At 38.1% G+C, this 19,571-nt stretch overlaps 2 protein-coding genes across 4 annotated transcripts in view; one reads left to right on the top strand and one right to left on the bottom strand.

Annotated features, from left to right (window-relative positions):
* The window catches only part of arhgef39 (Rho guanine nucleotide exchange factor 39), a 72,775-nt gene extending 63,001 nt beyond the window's left edge, over positions 1-9,774 (top strand). For 2 of the 3 annotated variants that reach the window (XM_042511453.2, XM_088072780.1), the window contains 3 exons: positions 4,977-5,100; positions 5,214-5,311; positions 7,217-9,774. In XM_042511453.2, the coding sequence (XP_042367387.1) occupies positions 4,977-5,100; positions 5,214-5,311; positions 7,217-7,253 (259 nt within the window). In that variant the 3' untranslated portion in view covers positions 7,254-9,774. The remainder of the gene's footprint in view (positions 1-4,976; positions 5,101-5,213; positions 5,312-7,216) is intronic. The other variant, XM_088072781.1, reaches the window with a different exon arrangement.
* A 3,102-nt stretch (positions 9,775-12,876) lies between these two features.
* Positions 12,877-19,571, bottom strand: part of rergla (RERG/RAS-like a) — a 39,231-nt gene continuing 32,536 nt past the window's right edge. The window contains exons 4-5 of the mRNA XM_042511664.2: positions 14,712-14,860; positions 12,877-13,740 (exon numbers count right to left, since the gene is read on the bottom strand). Coding sequence (XP_042367598.2) covers positions 13,455-13,740; positions 14,712-14,860 — 435 coding nt within the window. The 3' untranslated portion in view covers positions 12,877-13,454. The remainder of the gene's footprint in view (positions 13,741-14,711; positions 14,861-19,571) is intronic.

Here is a 19,571-nt window from a genome sequence, read left to right as displayed (position 1 = left end):
AGCAGAAGCAGTACGGTTACACAGAAGATCAAAACAAGGCAGTAAAACATCCGTATGAACCAGAAATCGCACACGTCACCTGCACATTGTGCATGCGTGACACTGTGCAGAACTAACCATTGAGTTACATGAGACACAATTTCAAATAAAACAGAAGGGCAGGACACAGCGAGAAACACCAAGAACAACACCGTGGCCTTGACCGCCCAATGTGACGAACCCAATGTGCCGGCTTGACAACGACGGGAGGCTTGGTGGTTGCACCTCCGTGCCGGCTGGCGATCTGGAAAGTTGGAATAGTCGAGATTCTGGAAACTGCCCCAAGTCTAAATGGGACACCTCTCCCAACGGGGTCCTCGCTCTCCCAACGGTTGGTGGTTGGACTCGCTCAGTGCTCGCTCAGCCTGAAAACAGCCTCTCTGTGCTCTGAGACAGCCACAGAGAGTCTGGCTTGGTCAAAGGTCAAGTCAATGGTAACAGCTTGAAATATGGTGGCCACCCAAAATCCCACCTGTTGCCATACATTCACCTTCCAAATTATGAAAGTCGCCCCGGCCGGAGATCTCTCCGACGCCCCAACCAGGGCCCATGCAGCATCGATACTGACTCTCTCTCAGGCCCCCTGCTGCTGCTGCTGCCGCCCTCTCCTGTGTTTGTTCTGTCCTCCTTGGAGGGGGCGTTACCAAACGCCACCTCCCCGCTCACCACCCACTTTCAAATCAAAATGAATGGGGTATCCCCTAACCCTAACCCTGACCCCAAACAGTAACCCTTCTATAGTTAGCCATTTTTCAACATGAATGTTGACTTCTTGGACTGTTTTTTGAAATTCTACACCATAAAATTCTTCAAAATGTTGTACCATACGTTTTATCTGCATCTGAAACAATGTCTTTTTCAACTGTTCTCACTGAATGCTATAGTATGGCATTTTTCGTAAAACTATAGTGTGACTTTTTTCAAATTTAAAATGTTGACTTTTTGGATCATTCTTTTGACATCCTACACAATAATATTTTTCTAAATGCTATACCATAAATTTTATTGACATCTGGAACGATGACTTTTTCAACCATTTTTTCCACATGCTGTAGTATGGCGTTTTGCGTTTCTATCAGAATGACCAACCCCCCATTTAACTACATTTATTTAGGTTATGGTCTATTCTCATACATATTTGTATCTGACAAAATGATCTACTCCCCATTTAACTACATTTATACAGCTTGTGGTCTATTCTAAAAGATATTTGTGCCTGACAGAATGACCTCCTCCATAATGAAATACATTGAGCCTCATTCACTAAAAATGTGCGTAGAAACGTTCTTACGTGCGCCTGCAAAATTACTGTTGGATTCAGTGCGTACCAGCTAATTTTGTTCTTACTTTTTTGCTGAATCACAATCATGCTAAACTGGCTGACTCGTGCCCACTGTCTGCAATTAGCATACTGCCATGCCCTCTTTTCTCTATACAAGAAATTCCATCTGCCGAGAGGTGTGTCAGGGAGCAAGCAGTGAGGTTATGTCTGCACACATATTAAAGCCACACATACCAGTGTCAGACCATCAGTGAGCATCTGTGAATGTAGTGGTAGCTGGAAACAGCTGATCAGCTCTCTGATATTCTCTGCTGAACGCACTGACCTTAGTCTCTCCCATCAAGGTTAGATATGACATCTTAAAACCTGCTCGGAGGTAGATCTGAAATTTATTTGCCGTGTTAATAATAATAATAATAATAATAATAATAATAATAATAATAATAATGATAAATACATGACATTTATATTGGTGGGAGCAGCGATCAATACAGGTGGATTCAAGTCTCATATACTCCACTGTGAGCTAGGCCTGGGACCCTCTGTATTTATTGTAGAATATTTTAATAATGACAGTAACTGATGAGGATGTAATAAATGCCTTCATTGGTAAAGTAGTAAATTAAGGATTTTTGGCATTGTTCTTTATTAAAGCCTTTTTAATGAACGTGGTTAGACACCTTTCACAAGTATTTAAACCCTTCAACCCTTATCATTTGATTGGATTCTGTCTTTGAAAGTATGCTATGAAAAATCATAAAATGATCAAATTGGCAAGGAATGTCCCACAAATTGCAAGATTTTGATGATTTAGATTTTTTTTTAAAAAGGCAAAAAAATATATATTACCATAATTGCATATTAAAAATATTATTTTGGAACACTTTTTAAGCTTCTTTGATGTTCATATTGTTGTTTTTTCCCTAGTTCTGCTTTATTTTGTGTATTTTCTGACTTATTTCTTGCTTATTTGGGAGTCATTTCTTCAAAAAATTGTTCTTGCCTTATTCCCACATTGTTTTTTGAAAGAAATCAAAGAGATCAAAAAAAGTCATGGACATTGCTGAGGTTTTAAAGGGTTAATCTGGTAATCATGTGATGTTTGCATGTGTATTTCATTATCTGGATATGTTATTTTCATGTTTCAGCTCAGACTTCACCTGTGTGTGGCATTAACAGAGCTAATAGATGAGCTCGGTATGCAGTGTGTGGACAGTGTTTGATTGTGCTCCCTCAGTGGATAAAGAAAGACTGTGAGGAAAAGTTTGACACGGGCTGCTGCTGTACCTCCAGGCCTGTCTGTCTCTCAGACAGCCTCTCATCATTGATCAGCCAGACCTCAGTAACTCCACTCCCAGCCCGCCTGGCCCCGGCTCCCCGGAGGAGGGTCCGGGTCAGCCCCGCAATGTGGAGGGGGCCAGCCATGCTGAAGGCCCCGACCCCGGCGTGCCCGGCCAGGCTAATTAGTTTATCACTTTGTCAGAGAGGAGAGAGAGGAGGCTGTCAAAGAGCTCCGACCACCCGGCAGATGGGGGCCCAGGCTGCAGGCTGACGGCTCCGAACTCCAGGGAGCGTAATTAGCTGCGGTGGAGGACTGAGGAGAGGACAGGCTGAAAGGACCAGGGGTCAGCATCGCTCACACCACTGGGGAGGAGAGCAGGGCTGAGGGGTGTGTGTGTGTGTGTATGTGTGTGTGTGTGTGTGTGTGTGTGTGTGTGTGTGTGTGTGTGTGTGTGTGTGTGTGTGTATGTGTGTGTGTGTGTGTGTGTGTGTGTCTACACATAGCTAAATTATTGATTTAACAAAGACTACACACACTGCTTGGGCTGACATCTCTGAATCTATTGAATGTTGCTCTCAGTGATTATAAAAAATGTATTGTTTGCTGTGGCATATCAGATTGGTAGCCACTGTTTCCAGGCGAAATACACACGCACACACGCTCACCTTCATTTAACTACCTGCTTCTTCTATCTGTGACTGCAGAGGTTACTTAAAGAAAAGTTTTCACTTTTTAGCTCTTGATAGTTTTTTTCTGTGTAGTGCTTCCTTTTGTTGAAAAAATGTTATTGATACCCCCCCCCACACACACACAGTCACACACAACTCCTTGCCAAGGGACTTAATTAGTGTGTAGATCAATGCTTGGTGACAGTAAGTGAACGGTGAGGCAGGCTGAGGGCTGACCACCTGGGATGTAGTGAAAGCTAAAGACAGTTTAACTCTTGGTTACCTTTTTATCTGCAGAGCTCTGACCCTCTCCACCTTCTCAGGCTCATCTCGTAACACACATTCATAATATATGTACAGCTGCAGATCATTTGCATATTAACGTTTTTAGTTCTCAGTGGAAATGTTTGGTCATATGATATCTTATTGTTTTATAAAATGATGTGTTCCATGTTAAAGCCAGCATAACTTGTTTATTCAAGTACCGTATAACTTCAGGCTAATATTTGGGACAGACGTCTATATGGGAAGGGCTTTCACTAGCCCGGTTTTTATAGATGTGTAAAATTGGGTTGTTGGCTACCAGCTAGAGATAACCTGAGTTAGCTGCTGAGATCATGCTTACAAATGTGTATACTGTATATGTTTAAACTTATGTCAGTATGGACACATCATTAGCTTGGTAGAAGACAGAATTATAGCATGGAAAACAAGAAAAATGCACAAAAAGGATTAGTAGATGTTAAAGACTGTATTTTTAAAAAGGCAAAGGAAAAATGTCCAGTGATCTATAATTATAGTTATATATTACAATTATTTTACAGAATTATTATCATTTTTAAGCTTTTTTTTTCAGGTCATTTCTTGCTTTGTATTCTTTGGTTTTACTTTCTCGATTTCTTTTTCTTTCTTTTTTTTTCTTTTTTTCCCCAAAATTAATTAATTTTCTTGTACTTTCCACAGATTTCTTGCTAATCTCACAGATTTTGTGTTTAAGGTTGTGTTGAAACAGAACGTCCAGTCCAGAGTGTGTCCACCAGAGAGCATTGACAAGTTTATTTTTGCTGTAAAGTTGTTTTCACTTGGAATTTTTTTTAACCCTTTGAAACCTGAGAAAATTGGCTAAAATTGTTGCTATAAAAACATGAGAAGAAAGAAACAAACAAGTTAACAAGAAATGGCCCGAAAAAATGAGCATTAACTTACTATAAAAGTTACAAGAAAATGAAAGAAAGCACAAAAAAAGTTTAAAAAATAATAATAAATAACTAAATAAAAAAACAAACAAACAAGAAAATGATCTTCAAAAAGTGCAATATTTTTCTGTGATTTTTAATGTACTATTCTAGTAATTATAATCGTAGTTTTCAGTTTTCCTTAGGTTTTGATAATATCTTCTAACCTCCCCTTGGCTAATTTTCAGATCATTTTTTGTCACCTTTTACTAATGTTTTTGCAGTTTGCGGGTAATTTCTCTCCAAGGTACTCATGTTTTTTTTTCTCGTGTTTATCAAAAATATAAATCAAACCGATTTTCTGAGGTTTCAGAGGTTTGAATACGTGTGAAAGGGGTCCAAATGCAACATAAAAAAGCTGATGTCGATCCAGGTGTTAAATACTTTTTAACAGTAGGTATATCTTTGTAAGATATAATTTTACAGAAGAACCATATAGGCTGATAACTTGGCATTTTGTGTCTTTACAGGAAGCTGCAGTCTAAGCAGACAGTCGTCCATCAGAGAGATGAGTTGTGCCGGAGACCCCTCAGATCAGCCGCTGACGGGCCCAACACACCGAGCAGCAGCAACCCCAACAGGAAGAGAAACCTGGTGATTTTTCTACATAATACTTAATTCTAAAACTAAGTTTTCAGTCTTTCAGTCATTATCATAGAAGCCATTTAATTTGTGTGAGTGAATAATAGCTCTGTCCCTCTCTTCAGGTGAGCAGTGAGAGCAGTGAGCATGCTCAGAGGCCTCCAGCTGAGTGGGAGAGCAGCGCCCCCAAGAGGATGAAGCAGTCTGACACTTCAGAGAAGAGGTGGGATCTTTTGAATTGATTTATTGGTCTTCAGTTCCTGGTTTCCAAGAAAGCTTTAATTCCTTATCCACTCAAAAATGTATTTTTCATCTTTTTTTCTTTTTTTTTTACTGCACTTAATGATGTACGTACAGACTTTGTTATCACATTTATCTGCTGAAGGAGGACAGTTTTCTTTGACCACCTCAGCTTAACATATGGCAGGACGAGATGGTTTTGTGACGTCAAAACCAGTTTGGAGCCGCACATTGCCCCATGTACAGCTAACAGAATTGCGATGTGAAAACTTAAAAACTTCCACCTGAACTTTGAGAGTGGACTCTGTAAAGTAGGTGATAGACTGTGGTGGTATGTAATATTATATACCTTCAAACCTACTGGAAAATTCACCAGGAATATGCAGAAATTCAACTTTCTCTCAGTCACAGATAGGGCTGGGTAAAAAAATCAATTAATCAGTGCATTGCAATATGTTTTTTGCCAATTCAATATCGATTAATAAAATTCTGGAATAAATTTTTTCTGTTGTAATGATGCCCCACTCCCGTGGGGGCAGTGTGAGTGCCGCCAGAGTGTGATTGACGTTGTTCAGAGCCCCCGCGTGACCCCCAAACAACGTCTGTTGTCTATTCATTAAAATGGCGACAGTAGCGTGAGGTAGTGGTGATAAAATCATTGATCTATTATAAACCTGGATACAGCCATATCCGTGGTGCATGAAGCAGAGAAAACTCTTTTTCCGGGTTTAGAAAAGAGTAAAATACCCGGATCTACTGGCCCATATAGCATGCCTAGAAGTGATTAACGTCAGCCGAACGCGGCCGAGTGTACCCGAGCACTGACTCTGACTCACTGGCTCGTTCACATCAAGTTACCCGAGTCGAGTCGAGCTGCAACACCTGCAACAGCAGCTCATCGGGGGTATAACGACAGCGGTGCTGTCGGTTTTAATATTTACGTGATAATCAATCGTGACCCAAAGTGACCGAAAGAATTGTGAGGTTCTTGACAATACTCAGCCTAGTCACAGAAGACTTTTGGGGCTTAATTGGCTTGTTAACTCATCACAAAACACACCATTCAAACTCAAGACATCTTTTGAAATGAACAATATTTGTATATTCCTTGACTCTGGATTTTTCAGTGAGTGAGAAGGACTAGATATTATTTAACAATATTTGATTAGCAGGGCTCATGGGCTCAGGAAAAACCTGGAAAAGTAATAGAACTTTAAAATAGCAATTTCCAGACCTTTAAAAGTTTTGGAAAAATGAATATACCCAGAACATTTGTTTCACGAAAACATGTATAATAGTGCACATGTGGTTCAGTTAAGATCAAGTAAGAAGAATTTGTATTGGTTGAACAACAAGCAGTGTTTGGGCCAGATCAGTCATGTCACTTGATGTTATGTTATGTTATGTTATGTCGTGGTCGGTCGTGGTCGTAATAGGGTCGCGGTCGTGGTCGCGGTAATAGGTCGCGGTCGTGGTCGTGGTCGTGTCGTGGTCGCGGTCGTGTCGTGTCATGCGTGGATAAGGTCAACCTATGATCCGAGTTTCACCTCGTTCTTTGACAAGACGTAAGTTCATAAATGCCATGACAATGGCAGTTTAATGATGTCCAGCTCTACTAAGTATAAGCATGACTTGAGAAAGATCTGGACGTGCAAAATGTGAAGTGTGTAATAAAGCATTGGACACTGCTAACATGGAATAGGCAGTGCTACATAGCCATGCTGGAGGAGCTTAAAGAATGTATGTTAAAGAAGATTTGGCTCAAAGTCATGGAAATCTATTGGTAAAAATATGTATGAACTCTGGAGTTGTTACTGTTGACTTTCTTGCAGTAATGTGGCATATTTCTGATTTATTATGACTTCAGATCTTTATCTTGTGTGTCCAGCAGTGCCGAGGCGTCCTCCAGCTGTGTGATCCTCTGATGGACTTCTTCTTCTCCTGCAGTCTGAATACAGTTCAGCAAGAGGTGATGGTGGATCCTGAACAGTCTGTCTGACAGTTTCACTTCAGACCGACTTCTGTGTTCCACTCTGTTTTACCAAACACGACACACATGCAGCCGTACATGTGTGCTGATAACACTTTTTTTGTCACAAGTCAGGAGATTTGGATTATTACTAACAGCAGCTGTAGCTTCTGCTCATCCTGTGCAATATATAAATTATCATCATGTGCTGCTTTAAAGACCAAATGTATGATGAATGTTTAGCTGTTAGCTGCTTGTCTTAAATAGCTAATAGAGCGGTGTGTTCATGGATTCACATCTGGAAGTCCTTTTTCCCAGACAGTACCTGAATGCACCGCTCCACCAGTCTTATCAGATAGAAAGGGAGAGGTAAAAAAATAAACTGCACATACAACAGCATTATATACATCTTATTCCAGGTGGACCACGGGGCTTGGACCATGTCCCATTTTAAAAAAGAGTAAAAGGGTAGCAGAATGACACTTTAGGCCTAATAGCTGTAAAGCGTTTCACTTTCCAAATTTCCAGTCATATAACATTCACACCTCTGGCCCTGTTCATTATTAACATGCATCTTGGTGATGCAATCACAAGTGGACAGCACTAAATACAAACATTAACCACCTGAAGTCACTTGTTTAGGTGGTCTGGGATGCATTTGACCACATATCTTTTGTAGTTTAACCCTTTGAAACCTCAGCAATTTAGCTGGATTTCTTCCAAAAACATGAGAAGGCGGCAATGAGCTAAGAAAGAAGAAGGAAAAAGTACAAGAAAATTACCAGAAAATTAGTTTTAAAAAAAAGAAGAAAATAAAGAAAACGACCTAGATAAAGTGCTTACGAATTATAATAATTGTGTAACATAATTTTAAATATGTAATTCTGATAATAAGAAATATAGTTTACCCCTAGATTTTTTTTCTTTTTTTCTCCAGACATTTTCCCTGGATTTTAAAAAATTGTTTTCTAAATCTACTAATTTCTTGCAGTTGTGGAACATTTCTAACCAAGTTGCTTATTGCCTTTCCTCATATTTTTATGAAGAAAATTGCATAGCTTTGCTCAGGGTTTAAAGTTTTTAATATTTATGAAAAGTGCAGATCTGAATAGCAGTGGTCACCTGGACCACTCGTGTCTCAGCTCCTCTTGTGTTCTGATCACTGAGATGCATGTTCACACTTAATTTACAGCAGTCATCTTACATTCATGTCATTTTACCACAACAACCAGGTACAGTTTTGGATTTATCAATTATTGCAACATCAGCAAGTCATGATCATGTATGAAGCGAGAAAATGGCCAATATTAAATAGATTAAACAAAATTAAATATGTGAAATGATTTCTTTTTTCATTTTTGTTTAAATGAAGTTCATCATAGAAGTATGTATACTTTCCAAATGCCTTTTTCAAAGGTGCATTTTTTTCTTATTTTTGTAATGTCTGCCCCCTGACACTTATGTTTCATATTTGTTGTTTTGCATCATCTTACATCATTTGAAAAAAGTCTTTTTGAAATACTATTAAATAATACTATTTCAATAAATTAGAATGTTGAAATAACATTTCACAATGATAAGTCATGGGCATTAAGCTGTCTAGTTATTTCATATATTATATTTATTATATTTATTTTAGAATGTCTTGTTATCATTATTTATTTAATATTGGTCATTATAATGTTGTAAAATTATGACTTGGAATGTATTGCATGACTAAATATGAATGGTTCATGCCAGCCAGAGTCCACCGTTTAAGCTCACTGATCCCTAATTTATGAAAAGTCACACTACTGATCAGAGTGACAGAAGCACCTCTGTCATCACACAGTAACTGCAGATTCAGCGTTCACTCCTCGTCACGACGCTGTCGTCTTTCTCCTCTTTTTCTGTCTTGCTGCTTTCCCACCTGACCTGAACACATCAGTCAGGTCACATTACTGTCTGTCTCCCTCACTCAGCATTACTGCCTCACACATGATTATTATCGCTTTACATGTTTTTGGGATGTTTGTTTTTAATAGAGAGTAGTTAATCATAGCTTTTGCATGGGAGACACACTGTGGTGAATTATTATTATTATTATTATTATTATTATTAATGGAATGAGTGCATTTTACAAACTGCACTGAGTTCTGCAGTACTATGACTGTGCAGTACTATCTCTGTGAATTATCTGCATACAGGCGAGAAAACCTGGTCAACAGAACGTTTTAAATGCTGTTTGCCTTTTGTTTTTATTACATCACATCATTTATTTTTATTATAATCTTTATTAACGAATCAACAAATATTTGCCTCTAGCTTGCAAAAAATATACATTTAATTTGTGCTAATTTGCATTTTTAAGCTTTGAATGTGTTTTACAAATCACCTCTTTTTATCTTTTTTTGTGCTATCTAAAGCTGTAACACTGGTCACTAATCATGATTGAGATGGAAACATTTAATTTCCCAATAAACTCCGAAAGAAGTCAGTGTGCTTGTCTTTTTGTTTACCAAACGCCTAGTGGATGGAGAAGTAGAACTGTGGTTTCGTTTTGAAAGTAACCCTTTGAAATCTGAGCAAAAATTTCTTTGAGATGTGAAGAAGGTAAAGAGCAACCAAAGTGAAAAAAAATAAATAAATTGAAAGAAATGTGTAAAAAGTACAACAAAAAATAACAGAAAATTTAAAAAAAATTACAAAAAAGAAAACCAAGACCCCCCCCCCCCCACAGCAAATAATCCGAAAATTATTTGGGGAATCATTTTTTTTTTTTTTTTCAAAAAAAGAAAATGACTTTTGAAAATTCTAGAAAAAGATAAGGGAGAAAAACAAGAATAGTCATTTTAGATCATGTGCACATCAGCAAAAGTAAATAGGGGAGACAGACATGATGACAGACAGATCAGGTCCATGTTTTAAGCCAGATTCACAAGTCTTAAAGTATTTGATGTAAAACTGTATCTGGATTATTAATCCTCCTCCAGCTGCAGGATGGTGTGATGCTGATGAAGACGTTTGGCAGATGATGGGTTGTCCCCTCAGCCGCAGAGTCTATATTCTGTTAAATTCTTCACTCTGACCGGTTTGTCATCACATGATCAGATAAACAGCACATCTGTCAGAGCTCAGTCGCTGCAGTTCTGCTTTATTAACATGAGATGGAGACAAAGACAACGCTTAAATATAAAGCTTCTACAGGACAGCAGGGACAGTTGGAGTTCAGTTTTGCCCAGATCACTGTGTGCTTATACAGCCACAAATAATACTATATTTCTATTTAAGAAGTTGATTCTAAAGACGGTTCATGAATGTAAGTAAGATAGCATACAGATTTAAACTAAAAAAAAGTGTTTTGAGTTTTGAGGGAGTGTACCACTGTAGGAATGTCCAGCAGAGGTGTTAACAGTGAACTAAATTTTGATTTCACTCACATCTCTAATCTTATTTGGCAGTACATGCAACCAACCACACAACAGAGAGCAGAATGGATTATGTCCCAAGTCGCTAGCACCTTGCTGAATAAAGTTCCTGGTAAAGACCATTAGAGGGCACTACAATTGCACCACATACTGCGAGCACTCACTGTGACCTTTGCAAACACATCTTACTGTGTCTTTAGCTTCCTCCTATGAGTCAAGATGCCACAAAGTTGCACCCAAATTCAAAATCTAGTCTAGACAAAATTGTTCTGTAAGTCATAAGCAGACTCAGAAATGTGGTGTGTATAATTTAGAGGAGGCTGAGTGGAATGGAATTGGTCCCAAATTTCCAGGATCTTGGTAAAAAAAAGAAAGATTAACTCTCAGATTTAGGCCTAATCTTTGTTTGGAATGTGGATTATTAAACCGTTATATTTGACATTTTATAATACTTAAAGGAAATATTTTTTTGGACTGATTTTGGCATCAGAAATTTTTTTTTGAGGTATTTGCAAAATGTAATCAAGACTTGGTTTGTTTTTACATACTTATACATGTGAAATTTTAATGTAGTGTCAAACACTACATTTTGGAAAATGTCAGACGTTTATGACGTCATGTTTATGTCAAAGCAGCAACTTTGTCTCAAAGAGCTGAACGACCGGAGGACTACAAACCCCGTGGAGGCAAACCTGGATCTGACGGTCAGTGGTGAATTGTGGAATACGACACATGCTGCTCGAGCCAATAAGCACCAGTTGTGAGAGCTCATTCATTGCTGCTTAAAGCTTTCATTTTAATTTATCTCATGTCTGGATACGTGTACCTTGGTTACATATTTAATGTTGTCCTCTTGTCTGTTTGTTAGCAGGCTAAAGCCAAACTGAAGGAACAGAGCCCACCTGTCCAGCAGCTCCTCCCGGATGAGGGTTCTCCAACTGTGACTGAATTTGACGAGTCGCGGCTGGAAAAAAGCGGGAAACCTGGGTGAGAAGGCAGTCCCATAACCTCCAAGCCCTCTCACACCTTACACGCCCCTTCCCAAAGCCAGTCACCTTTTCCTACAGTGTTCACTCTGAGCGTGATGCGTGCGTTTCATACAAAGTCAATGCAAAGACGCGCATAGATTCAAATTCACGGCCGGTGGCACGATGGATGTGTTGGAGGCGAAAACGTGTTTCACCTCAATCACATAACCTGAAATTTTTCAACTTGAGCAAGAATTTCGTGTGACACTGTGTTGCGATCACCTATCGTGGTTAAGATCTAGTTGAGATACTCCTGATGATACTGTGATCCAGAAATGGAGGATAAACCATGTTGCTGTCTGTGGACACACTAAACTTTACTGAGCATCTAGACTGTACAGAGACGGGACAAATAAGAACCTGAGGCGCTCAGTGTCTCTTGTGTGGGCTATTTGCTTCTCAGCAAAGTTCTCTGAGTAGTAAGTTGGTCTTTTATCGTGGAAAGTAAACAGTGGAGAGCGTGTAATGTGCTGCCGTGACAGTCTGATAAATAACAGTCTTGGTTCACTGTGTCCCCAGGCACGGAGACACTGTGTGTCCATCTAGCTTTCTGTTGTATTTCACTACAAACCATGTTAACTTTCAGCTGCAACTTTCCCAGCTAACTAAAGCAAAGCCACAGCTGTTAAGTGTGAATATTCCCATGTTGCAAACTGCTCCAAAAATACTCCAGCGGCCGAATACGTGCGAGTAACGCAATGCAAAACGTTTTTTGGTGAAGAATATGCCAAATGTAATCAAAACATCTACTACATACACATACTACATGTGGAACTTTGAAATACTGTCAAATGCTAGATGTTGGAAGATGTCAGAAGTTTATGACTTCACGTTCATGGCCAAGCAGTTTGGTTTTTAATGATGTCTGTTTGTTAGCAGGCTAAAGCCAAACTAAAGGAACAGAGCCCACCTGTCCAGCAGCTCCTCCCAGATGACAGTTCTCCAATTCTGACTGAATTTGACGATGAGACGCCGCTGAAAATGAGCAGGAAACCCGGGTGAGTAGACAGCCCCCTAACCTCCAAGCCCTCTCACTTTTTACACGCCCCTTCCCAAAGCTAGTCACCTTATTTTGCACTTTTCCATGAACACAATCACCTGTTCTTACACTCCCTTCCCACAGAGAAACGCAAAAAGCATGTCCTGTCATGATGCAACCTTTTAATATCATTTACAGTTTTTAAACACATTATCTTTTAGGAAATGTACAGAGCCAAATTCTCTTTAAATGTTTATTTCTCACTTCCAAACAGAGTGAGCAGGTGTGTGTTGCTTTGTTATTTCTGTGACACAGTAACTATCATATGTTATTTCTGAGCTGAATCTTTTACATGTTGCCATCTGTTTTTTGTTGCTCACATCTCAGAGTCTTTACTTTTCACTGACTGCTGATCTGAGGTATCATTTGTTGTCTGACTGCTGCTCTCAACTCACAAACATCTTAAATATCTACCTGATATGGCCGAGGATGTGATCTAAATGAGTTTACGGGGCATTTAGTTCCATTTATTTGTAAATTTGAGAGCAAATGCATGAATTGAAGTAAGCAGACAGCAGGCTCAGACGGTACATGCTCTGTGCTACTGTTATATTACACTCACACACTAACGCCTCTCTTTCTACAGACATCAGCTCAACTGACAGCAACAGCGATCACAGACAGGAAGTCAAGCCACAGGATGCGTTCAGTCCTCTGGTCCAGTCTCGACCGACAGCTGTCCTTCACACTGATTTCCTCCTCTTGCCGAAGACGTTGTTGATGAGTTTGGCCATTGACTTGGAGCCGCTGGGGCGTCTCCTTCGATCCTTGGCCTTGCTGCCCAGGCTAGCGCTTTGCACCATCTTGAAGAATATGAGCGCCACCTCCTGGTGATGCTCAGCCGCCGACAGTTCATAGAACTGGCAGTGAGACTCAGCAGCCAGACACTGACCCTCCTCACGCCGCACCTCCCTCATGTGGCACAGGTCCTGTTTGTTGCCCACCAGGAAGATGAGTGAGTCTGCGCTCCTGCAGGAAAGATCACACAATCACTGAACCACTCTTACTTCAGGAAATGTTGTGGCTTTCACTGGTTCTTTTTACATTGCTGATACTTTACTTAAGGCCCACGGGCCAAATCTGCCCCCCCGCCAACCCTTTTTTAATTCACAATAAGGTAAAATCATAGAAACATGCTTCAATTCTAGGAACGTCCTAAATCCTAGAACGTCCTTAAAATCAGACAAATGCCCTAAAATCCTAGAAAAGTCCTAAAATCCTTGAATTGTCTTAAAATCAGAGAAACATGCTAAAATCCAAGAAACGTGTTAAAATCTAAATGTCCCAAAATCATAGAAATGTCCTAAAATCTGAGATATGTCCTTAAATAGTCTAATTGCCAGCAAAGACACCTTGGAAATATTGAGTGACCCCAAAGTTTTATGTTATAAATATAAAATGCAGGTCCCCAACATTATGAAACACCAATGCTAACTTGCATATGCTGGGCAATTTTTATAATTTGCATAAATTGGTATAGTCACATATATTGATAATATTTCAGCAACAGCTTGGCCAATTTGGACATTATCTGGGTGGTATTGGGGTATTTTGAGGATGCTGAATCCAATTCTGATATTTTTCATATTTCAATACCAGAAATCTGCATATTTCCACTGCAGTTGGGCTGATTTTGCTTCATTTTTATTCAATTTAGACGTTTTAGAGGACACTGGATTGATTTTATATTTTTGAAATGATTGAAATAACTTCAAGTCAGCTATAAGTTGTACTATAATTCTAAACACATTCATAGAGCAATGCTTGAAGTTAACGTTTGAATTCACAGGCCATCGCACTCAGCTGATGTACAGTTGCTAAATGTTGGTATGGAGGGCGAGTACCATGGCAAAGGAAATAAGCAGCAGGCATAGACAGGGGAACTGTGTGCATGGAAAGCCATGCACACAGTTCCCCTCATTGTTGCACTCAGCCGGTACCTTTTGGCAGAGCCCAGCTGGAGCTCTCTGATCAGGTGCACTATGGCTTTGGCAGTGAGGAAGGAGGAGCGGTCACTGATGTCGTAGACCACAATGAATCCATCAGCCCAGTGGATCTGGTCGTTTACAGAAGTCTTACCCTCACAGGCCTGAAAAAATAAGCAGAAAATTGACATCATGTAAAACAGAAATGTTAAAATAACTATGTAAAATCAACCAGTTCCAATACAGTGCAGTTCAAAAGTTGATGTGAAAGCCAGTCTGGCTCACTGTCTGTCCCTGAAAACACATCATTAACCCTTTGAATCCTGGAGCACCATCACTTTACTTCTTTCAATGCTTTTCACAAGTCTTTAAAGCTTTGTTCAAAAATGCGCCACAAATTGCAGTTCAAAAAGAGGTGCAAAGAGATGATTTTTACAAGATACAGGGATGAGGATGGGCTTTAAAAATCACTGTTTTCAAAGATGCATGTGTGTGTGTATTTGTATAAAATATAAATATGTTATAATATATGTATATGTGTGTGTGTGTGTGTGTGTGTGTGTGTGTGTGTGTGTGTGTGTGGGTGTGTGTGTGGTAGTAAGTAGCTTTTCACTGTATTCTGCTTATTTGTTGGAACTGATTTGAGGTTTTTGTTTATTTTATTTTATACGTCTGAAATAAATTTTCATTCATACATATGATACTGTGTTGTTTTTGATGATTTTGTACGACGCTATTACGTCAAACCAACCTTGAGTTCAAGAAAGGCGCTATATAAATCCAATGTATTATTAATAATTATAATTATTAATTATTATTAATTATTATTATTATATATTATTAAAGATTTTTGTACAACATACTATACTATGACATTTTTCAGGATTTTTGGTAAACACACTATACAAAAATGGTTTTGATGATTTTTGAAAGACATGCTATGACTTTTTGACCACATACTATATTCTATAGTATGACGTATCTTGACATGCTATACTATGTGCTTCGTAATATTTTCGACATGCTTTATTATGTTTTGGGATGTTATTCCGACATTCTATACTATGACGTATCTTGACATGCTATACTATGTGGTTTTCAGCTGTTTTTTTGGACATTTCATATTTTGACATTTGACCCATTTTTGGACTTTTTTTCCGACATTCTATACAATGTGGCTTTCAGATGTTCTTTGGACATTTCTTATTTTGACATTTTCCGACATACTACTTGTATGTTTTCGGTAATTTTTTATACATGGTATATTATGATGTTTTTGGATGCTTTTTCAACATTCTATTCTGCGATGTGTCTCGACATGTTATTTTATCTGGTATCAAGCTGTGTTTTTGACATGTCATGTTTGGACATTTTTCGCAATGCTATAGTATGATGTTTTCGGTCATTTTTTTGACATGCTAAATTAATGATGTTTTTGGCCATTTTCTCAACATTCTATACTATGACGTGAGTTGACATGCTATTTTATGTTTTCAGCTGTTTTTTGGACATGTCATATTTTGATTTTTTTAAAAATACTTAAGTTTTTTCAACATTCTCTACTATCATGTGTCACAACATGCTTTTTTATGTGGTTTGCAGCTGTTTTTTGGACATGTCATATTTTGAGATCTTTCGACATACTATAACGTTTTACAGCATTTTTTAGTCACATTTTGACCCTTCCTAAAAATGGCTTTAAATGACATAGAATACCTTTTAGAGACGCGTTATAGTATACAAAGTGGGAATAAAGGTCAAAAAAGGCCAAAAACCTCATAATTTAGCATGTCAAAAAAATGGCCGACAAGGCAATAGTATAGTATGGTGAAAAAAATCACATTTTGACCTTTCCTAAAAATGGCTTTAAATGACATAGAATACCTTGTCGAGGCACGTTATAGTATACAAAGTGGGAATAAAGGCCAAAAAGGCCAAAAACCTGATAATTTAGCATGTCAAAAAAATCCCCAAAACGGCAATAGTATAGTATGGCGAAAAAAGTCACATTTTGACCCCTCCTAAAAATGGTTTAAAACGACAAAGAAGAGCTTGTAGAGACACGTTATGGTATACAAAGTGGGAATAAAGGTCAAAAAAGGCCAAAAACTTCATAATTTAGCATGTCAAAAAATGGCCGACAAGGCAATAGTATAGTATGTCGAAAAAAGTCAACTTTTGACCCCTCCTAAAAATGGCGTAAAACGTTATAGAAGAGCTTGTAGAGACGTGTTATAGTATAGAAAGTAAGAATAAAGGTCAAAAAAGGCCAAAAACCTCATAATTAAGCATATAAAAAAAATGGCCGACAAGGCAATAGTATAGTATGTCGAAAAAAGTCACATTTTGACCCCTCCTAAAAATCACTTAAAGCGACATAGAATACCTTTTAGAGACGCGTTATAGTATACAAAGTGGGATTAAAGGTCAAAAAAGGCCAAAAACCTCATAATTTAACATGTCAAAAAATGGCCGACAAGGCAATAGTATAGTATGTCGAAAAAAGTCACATTTTGACCCCTCCTAAAAACCGCTTCAAACAACAAAGAAGAGCTTGTCGTGAAGCGTTATAGTATACAAAGTGGGAATAAAGGTCAAAAAAGGCCAAACACCTCATAATTTAGCATGTGAAAAAAATGGCCGACAAGGCAATAGTATAGTATGTCGAAAAAAGTCACATTCTGACCCCTCCTAAAAATGGCTTAAAAAGACATAGAACACCTTGTAGAGACACGTTATAGTATACAAAGTGGGAATAAAGGTCAAAAAAGGCCAAAAACCTCATAATTTAGCATGTCAAAAAAATGGCCAGGAAGGCAATAGTATAGCATGTCGAGAAAAGTCAAATTTTGACTGCTCCTAAAAATGACTTAAACCGACATAGAATAGCTTGTAGGGATGCATTATAATATACAAAGTGGGAATAAAGGTCAAAAAAGGCCAAAAACCTAATAATTTAGCATATTAAAAAAATGGCCAGGAAGGCAATAGTATAGTATGTCGAAAAAAGTCACATTTAGAATCCTTCCTAAAAATGGCTTTAACTGACATAGAATACCTCTTAGAGACGCGTTATAGTATACAAAGTGGGAATAAAGGTCAAAAAAGGCCAAAAACCTTATAATTTTGCATATCAAACAAATCCCCAAAAAGGCAATAGTATAGTATGGCGAAAAAAGTCAAATTTTGACCCCCCCTAAAAATGGCTTAAAGCAACATGGAATACCTTTTAGAGATATGTTATGGTATACAAAGTGGGAATAAAGGTCAAAAAAGGCCAAAAACCTCATAATTTAGCATGTCAAAAACATGGCAGACAAGGCAATAGTATAGTACGGTGAAAAAAGTCACATTTTGACCCCTCCTAAAAATGGCTTTCAATGACATAGAATACCTTTTAGAGACATGTTATAGTATACAAAGTGGGAATAAAGGTCAAAAAAGGCCAAAAACCTTATAATTTAGCATATCAAAAAAATGGCCGGGAAGGCAATAGTACAGTATGTCGAAAAAACTCAACTTTTGACCGCTCCCAAAAATGGCGTAAAACGTTATAGAATAGCTTGTAGAGACGTGTTATAGTATAGAAAGTAGGAATAAAGGTCAAAAAAGGCCAAAAACCTCATAATTTAGCATGTAAAAAAAATGGCCGACAAGGCAATAGTATAGCATGTCGAAAAAAGTCAACTTTTGACCCCCCCTAAAAAATGGCTTAAAGCAACATAGAATACCTTGTAGAGACACGTTATAGTATACAAAGTGGGAATAAAGGTCAAAAAAGGCCAAAAACCTCATAATTTAGCATATCAAAAAGATCCCCAAAAAGGCAATAGTATAGTATGGCGAAAAAAGTCAACTTTTGACCCCTCCTAAAAATCACTTAAAGCGACATAGAATACCTTTTAGAGACGCGTTATAGTATACAAAGTGGGATTAAAGGTCAAAAAAGGCCAAAAACCTGATAATTTAGCATATCAAAAAAATGGCCAGGAAGGCAATAGTATAGTATGGCGAAAAAAGTCAACTTTTGACCCCTCCTAAAAATGGCTGAAAACGACAAAGAAGAGCTTGTAGTGAAGCATTATAGTATACAAAGTGGGAATAAAGGTCAAAAAAGGCCAAAAACCTCATAATTTAGCATGTAAAAAAAATGGCAGACAAGGCAATAGTATAGTATGTCGAAAAAAGTCAAATTTTGACCCCTCCTAAAAATGGCTTAAAGCGACATAGAATAGCTTTTAGAGACGTGTTATAGTTTAAAAAAGTGGGAATAAAGGCCAAAAAGGCCAAAAACCTGATAATTTAGCATGTCAAAAAAAACTAGCCGCAAAGGCAATAGTATAGTATGTCGAAAAAAGTCAAATTTTTACCCCTCCTATCAATGGCTTAAAGCGACATATAATAGCTTGCAGGGATGCATTATAATATACAAAGTGGGAATAAAGGTCAAAAAAGGCCAAAAACCTTAAAATTTAGCATATCAAACAAATGGCCAGGAAGGCAATAGTATAGTATGTCGAAAAAAGTCAACTTTTGACCCCTCCTAAAAATGGTTGAAAACGACAAAGAAGAGCTTGTCGTGAAGCGTCATAGTATACAAAGTGGGAATAAAGGTCAAAAAAGGCCAAAAACCTTATAATTTAGCATGTCAAAAAAATGGCCGACAAGATAATAGTATAGTATGTCGAAAAAAGTCACATTTTGAATCCTTCTTAAAAATGGCTTTAAATGACATAGAATACCTTTTAGAGACGCGTTATAGTATACAAAGTGGGAATAAAGGTCAAAAAAGGCCAAAAACCTCATAATTTAGCATGTCAAAAAATGGCCGACAAGGCAATAGTATAGCATGTCGAAAAAAGTCAACTTTTGACC

Source organism: Plectropomus leopardus, chromosome 22, assembly GCF_026936395.1.
Source record: "Plectropomus leopardus strain MGB_pleo_1.0 chromosome 22, ASM2693639v1, whole genome shotgun sequence".
NCBI classification, from domain to species: domain Eukaryota; kingdom Metazoa; phylum Chordata; class Actinopteri; order Perciformes; family Serranidae; genus Plectropomus; species Plectropomus leopardus.
The sequence above is the reverse complement of the archived record's forward strand: the minus strand, read 5'-3'. Positions and strand labels throughout refer to the sequence as shown.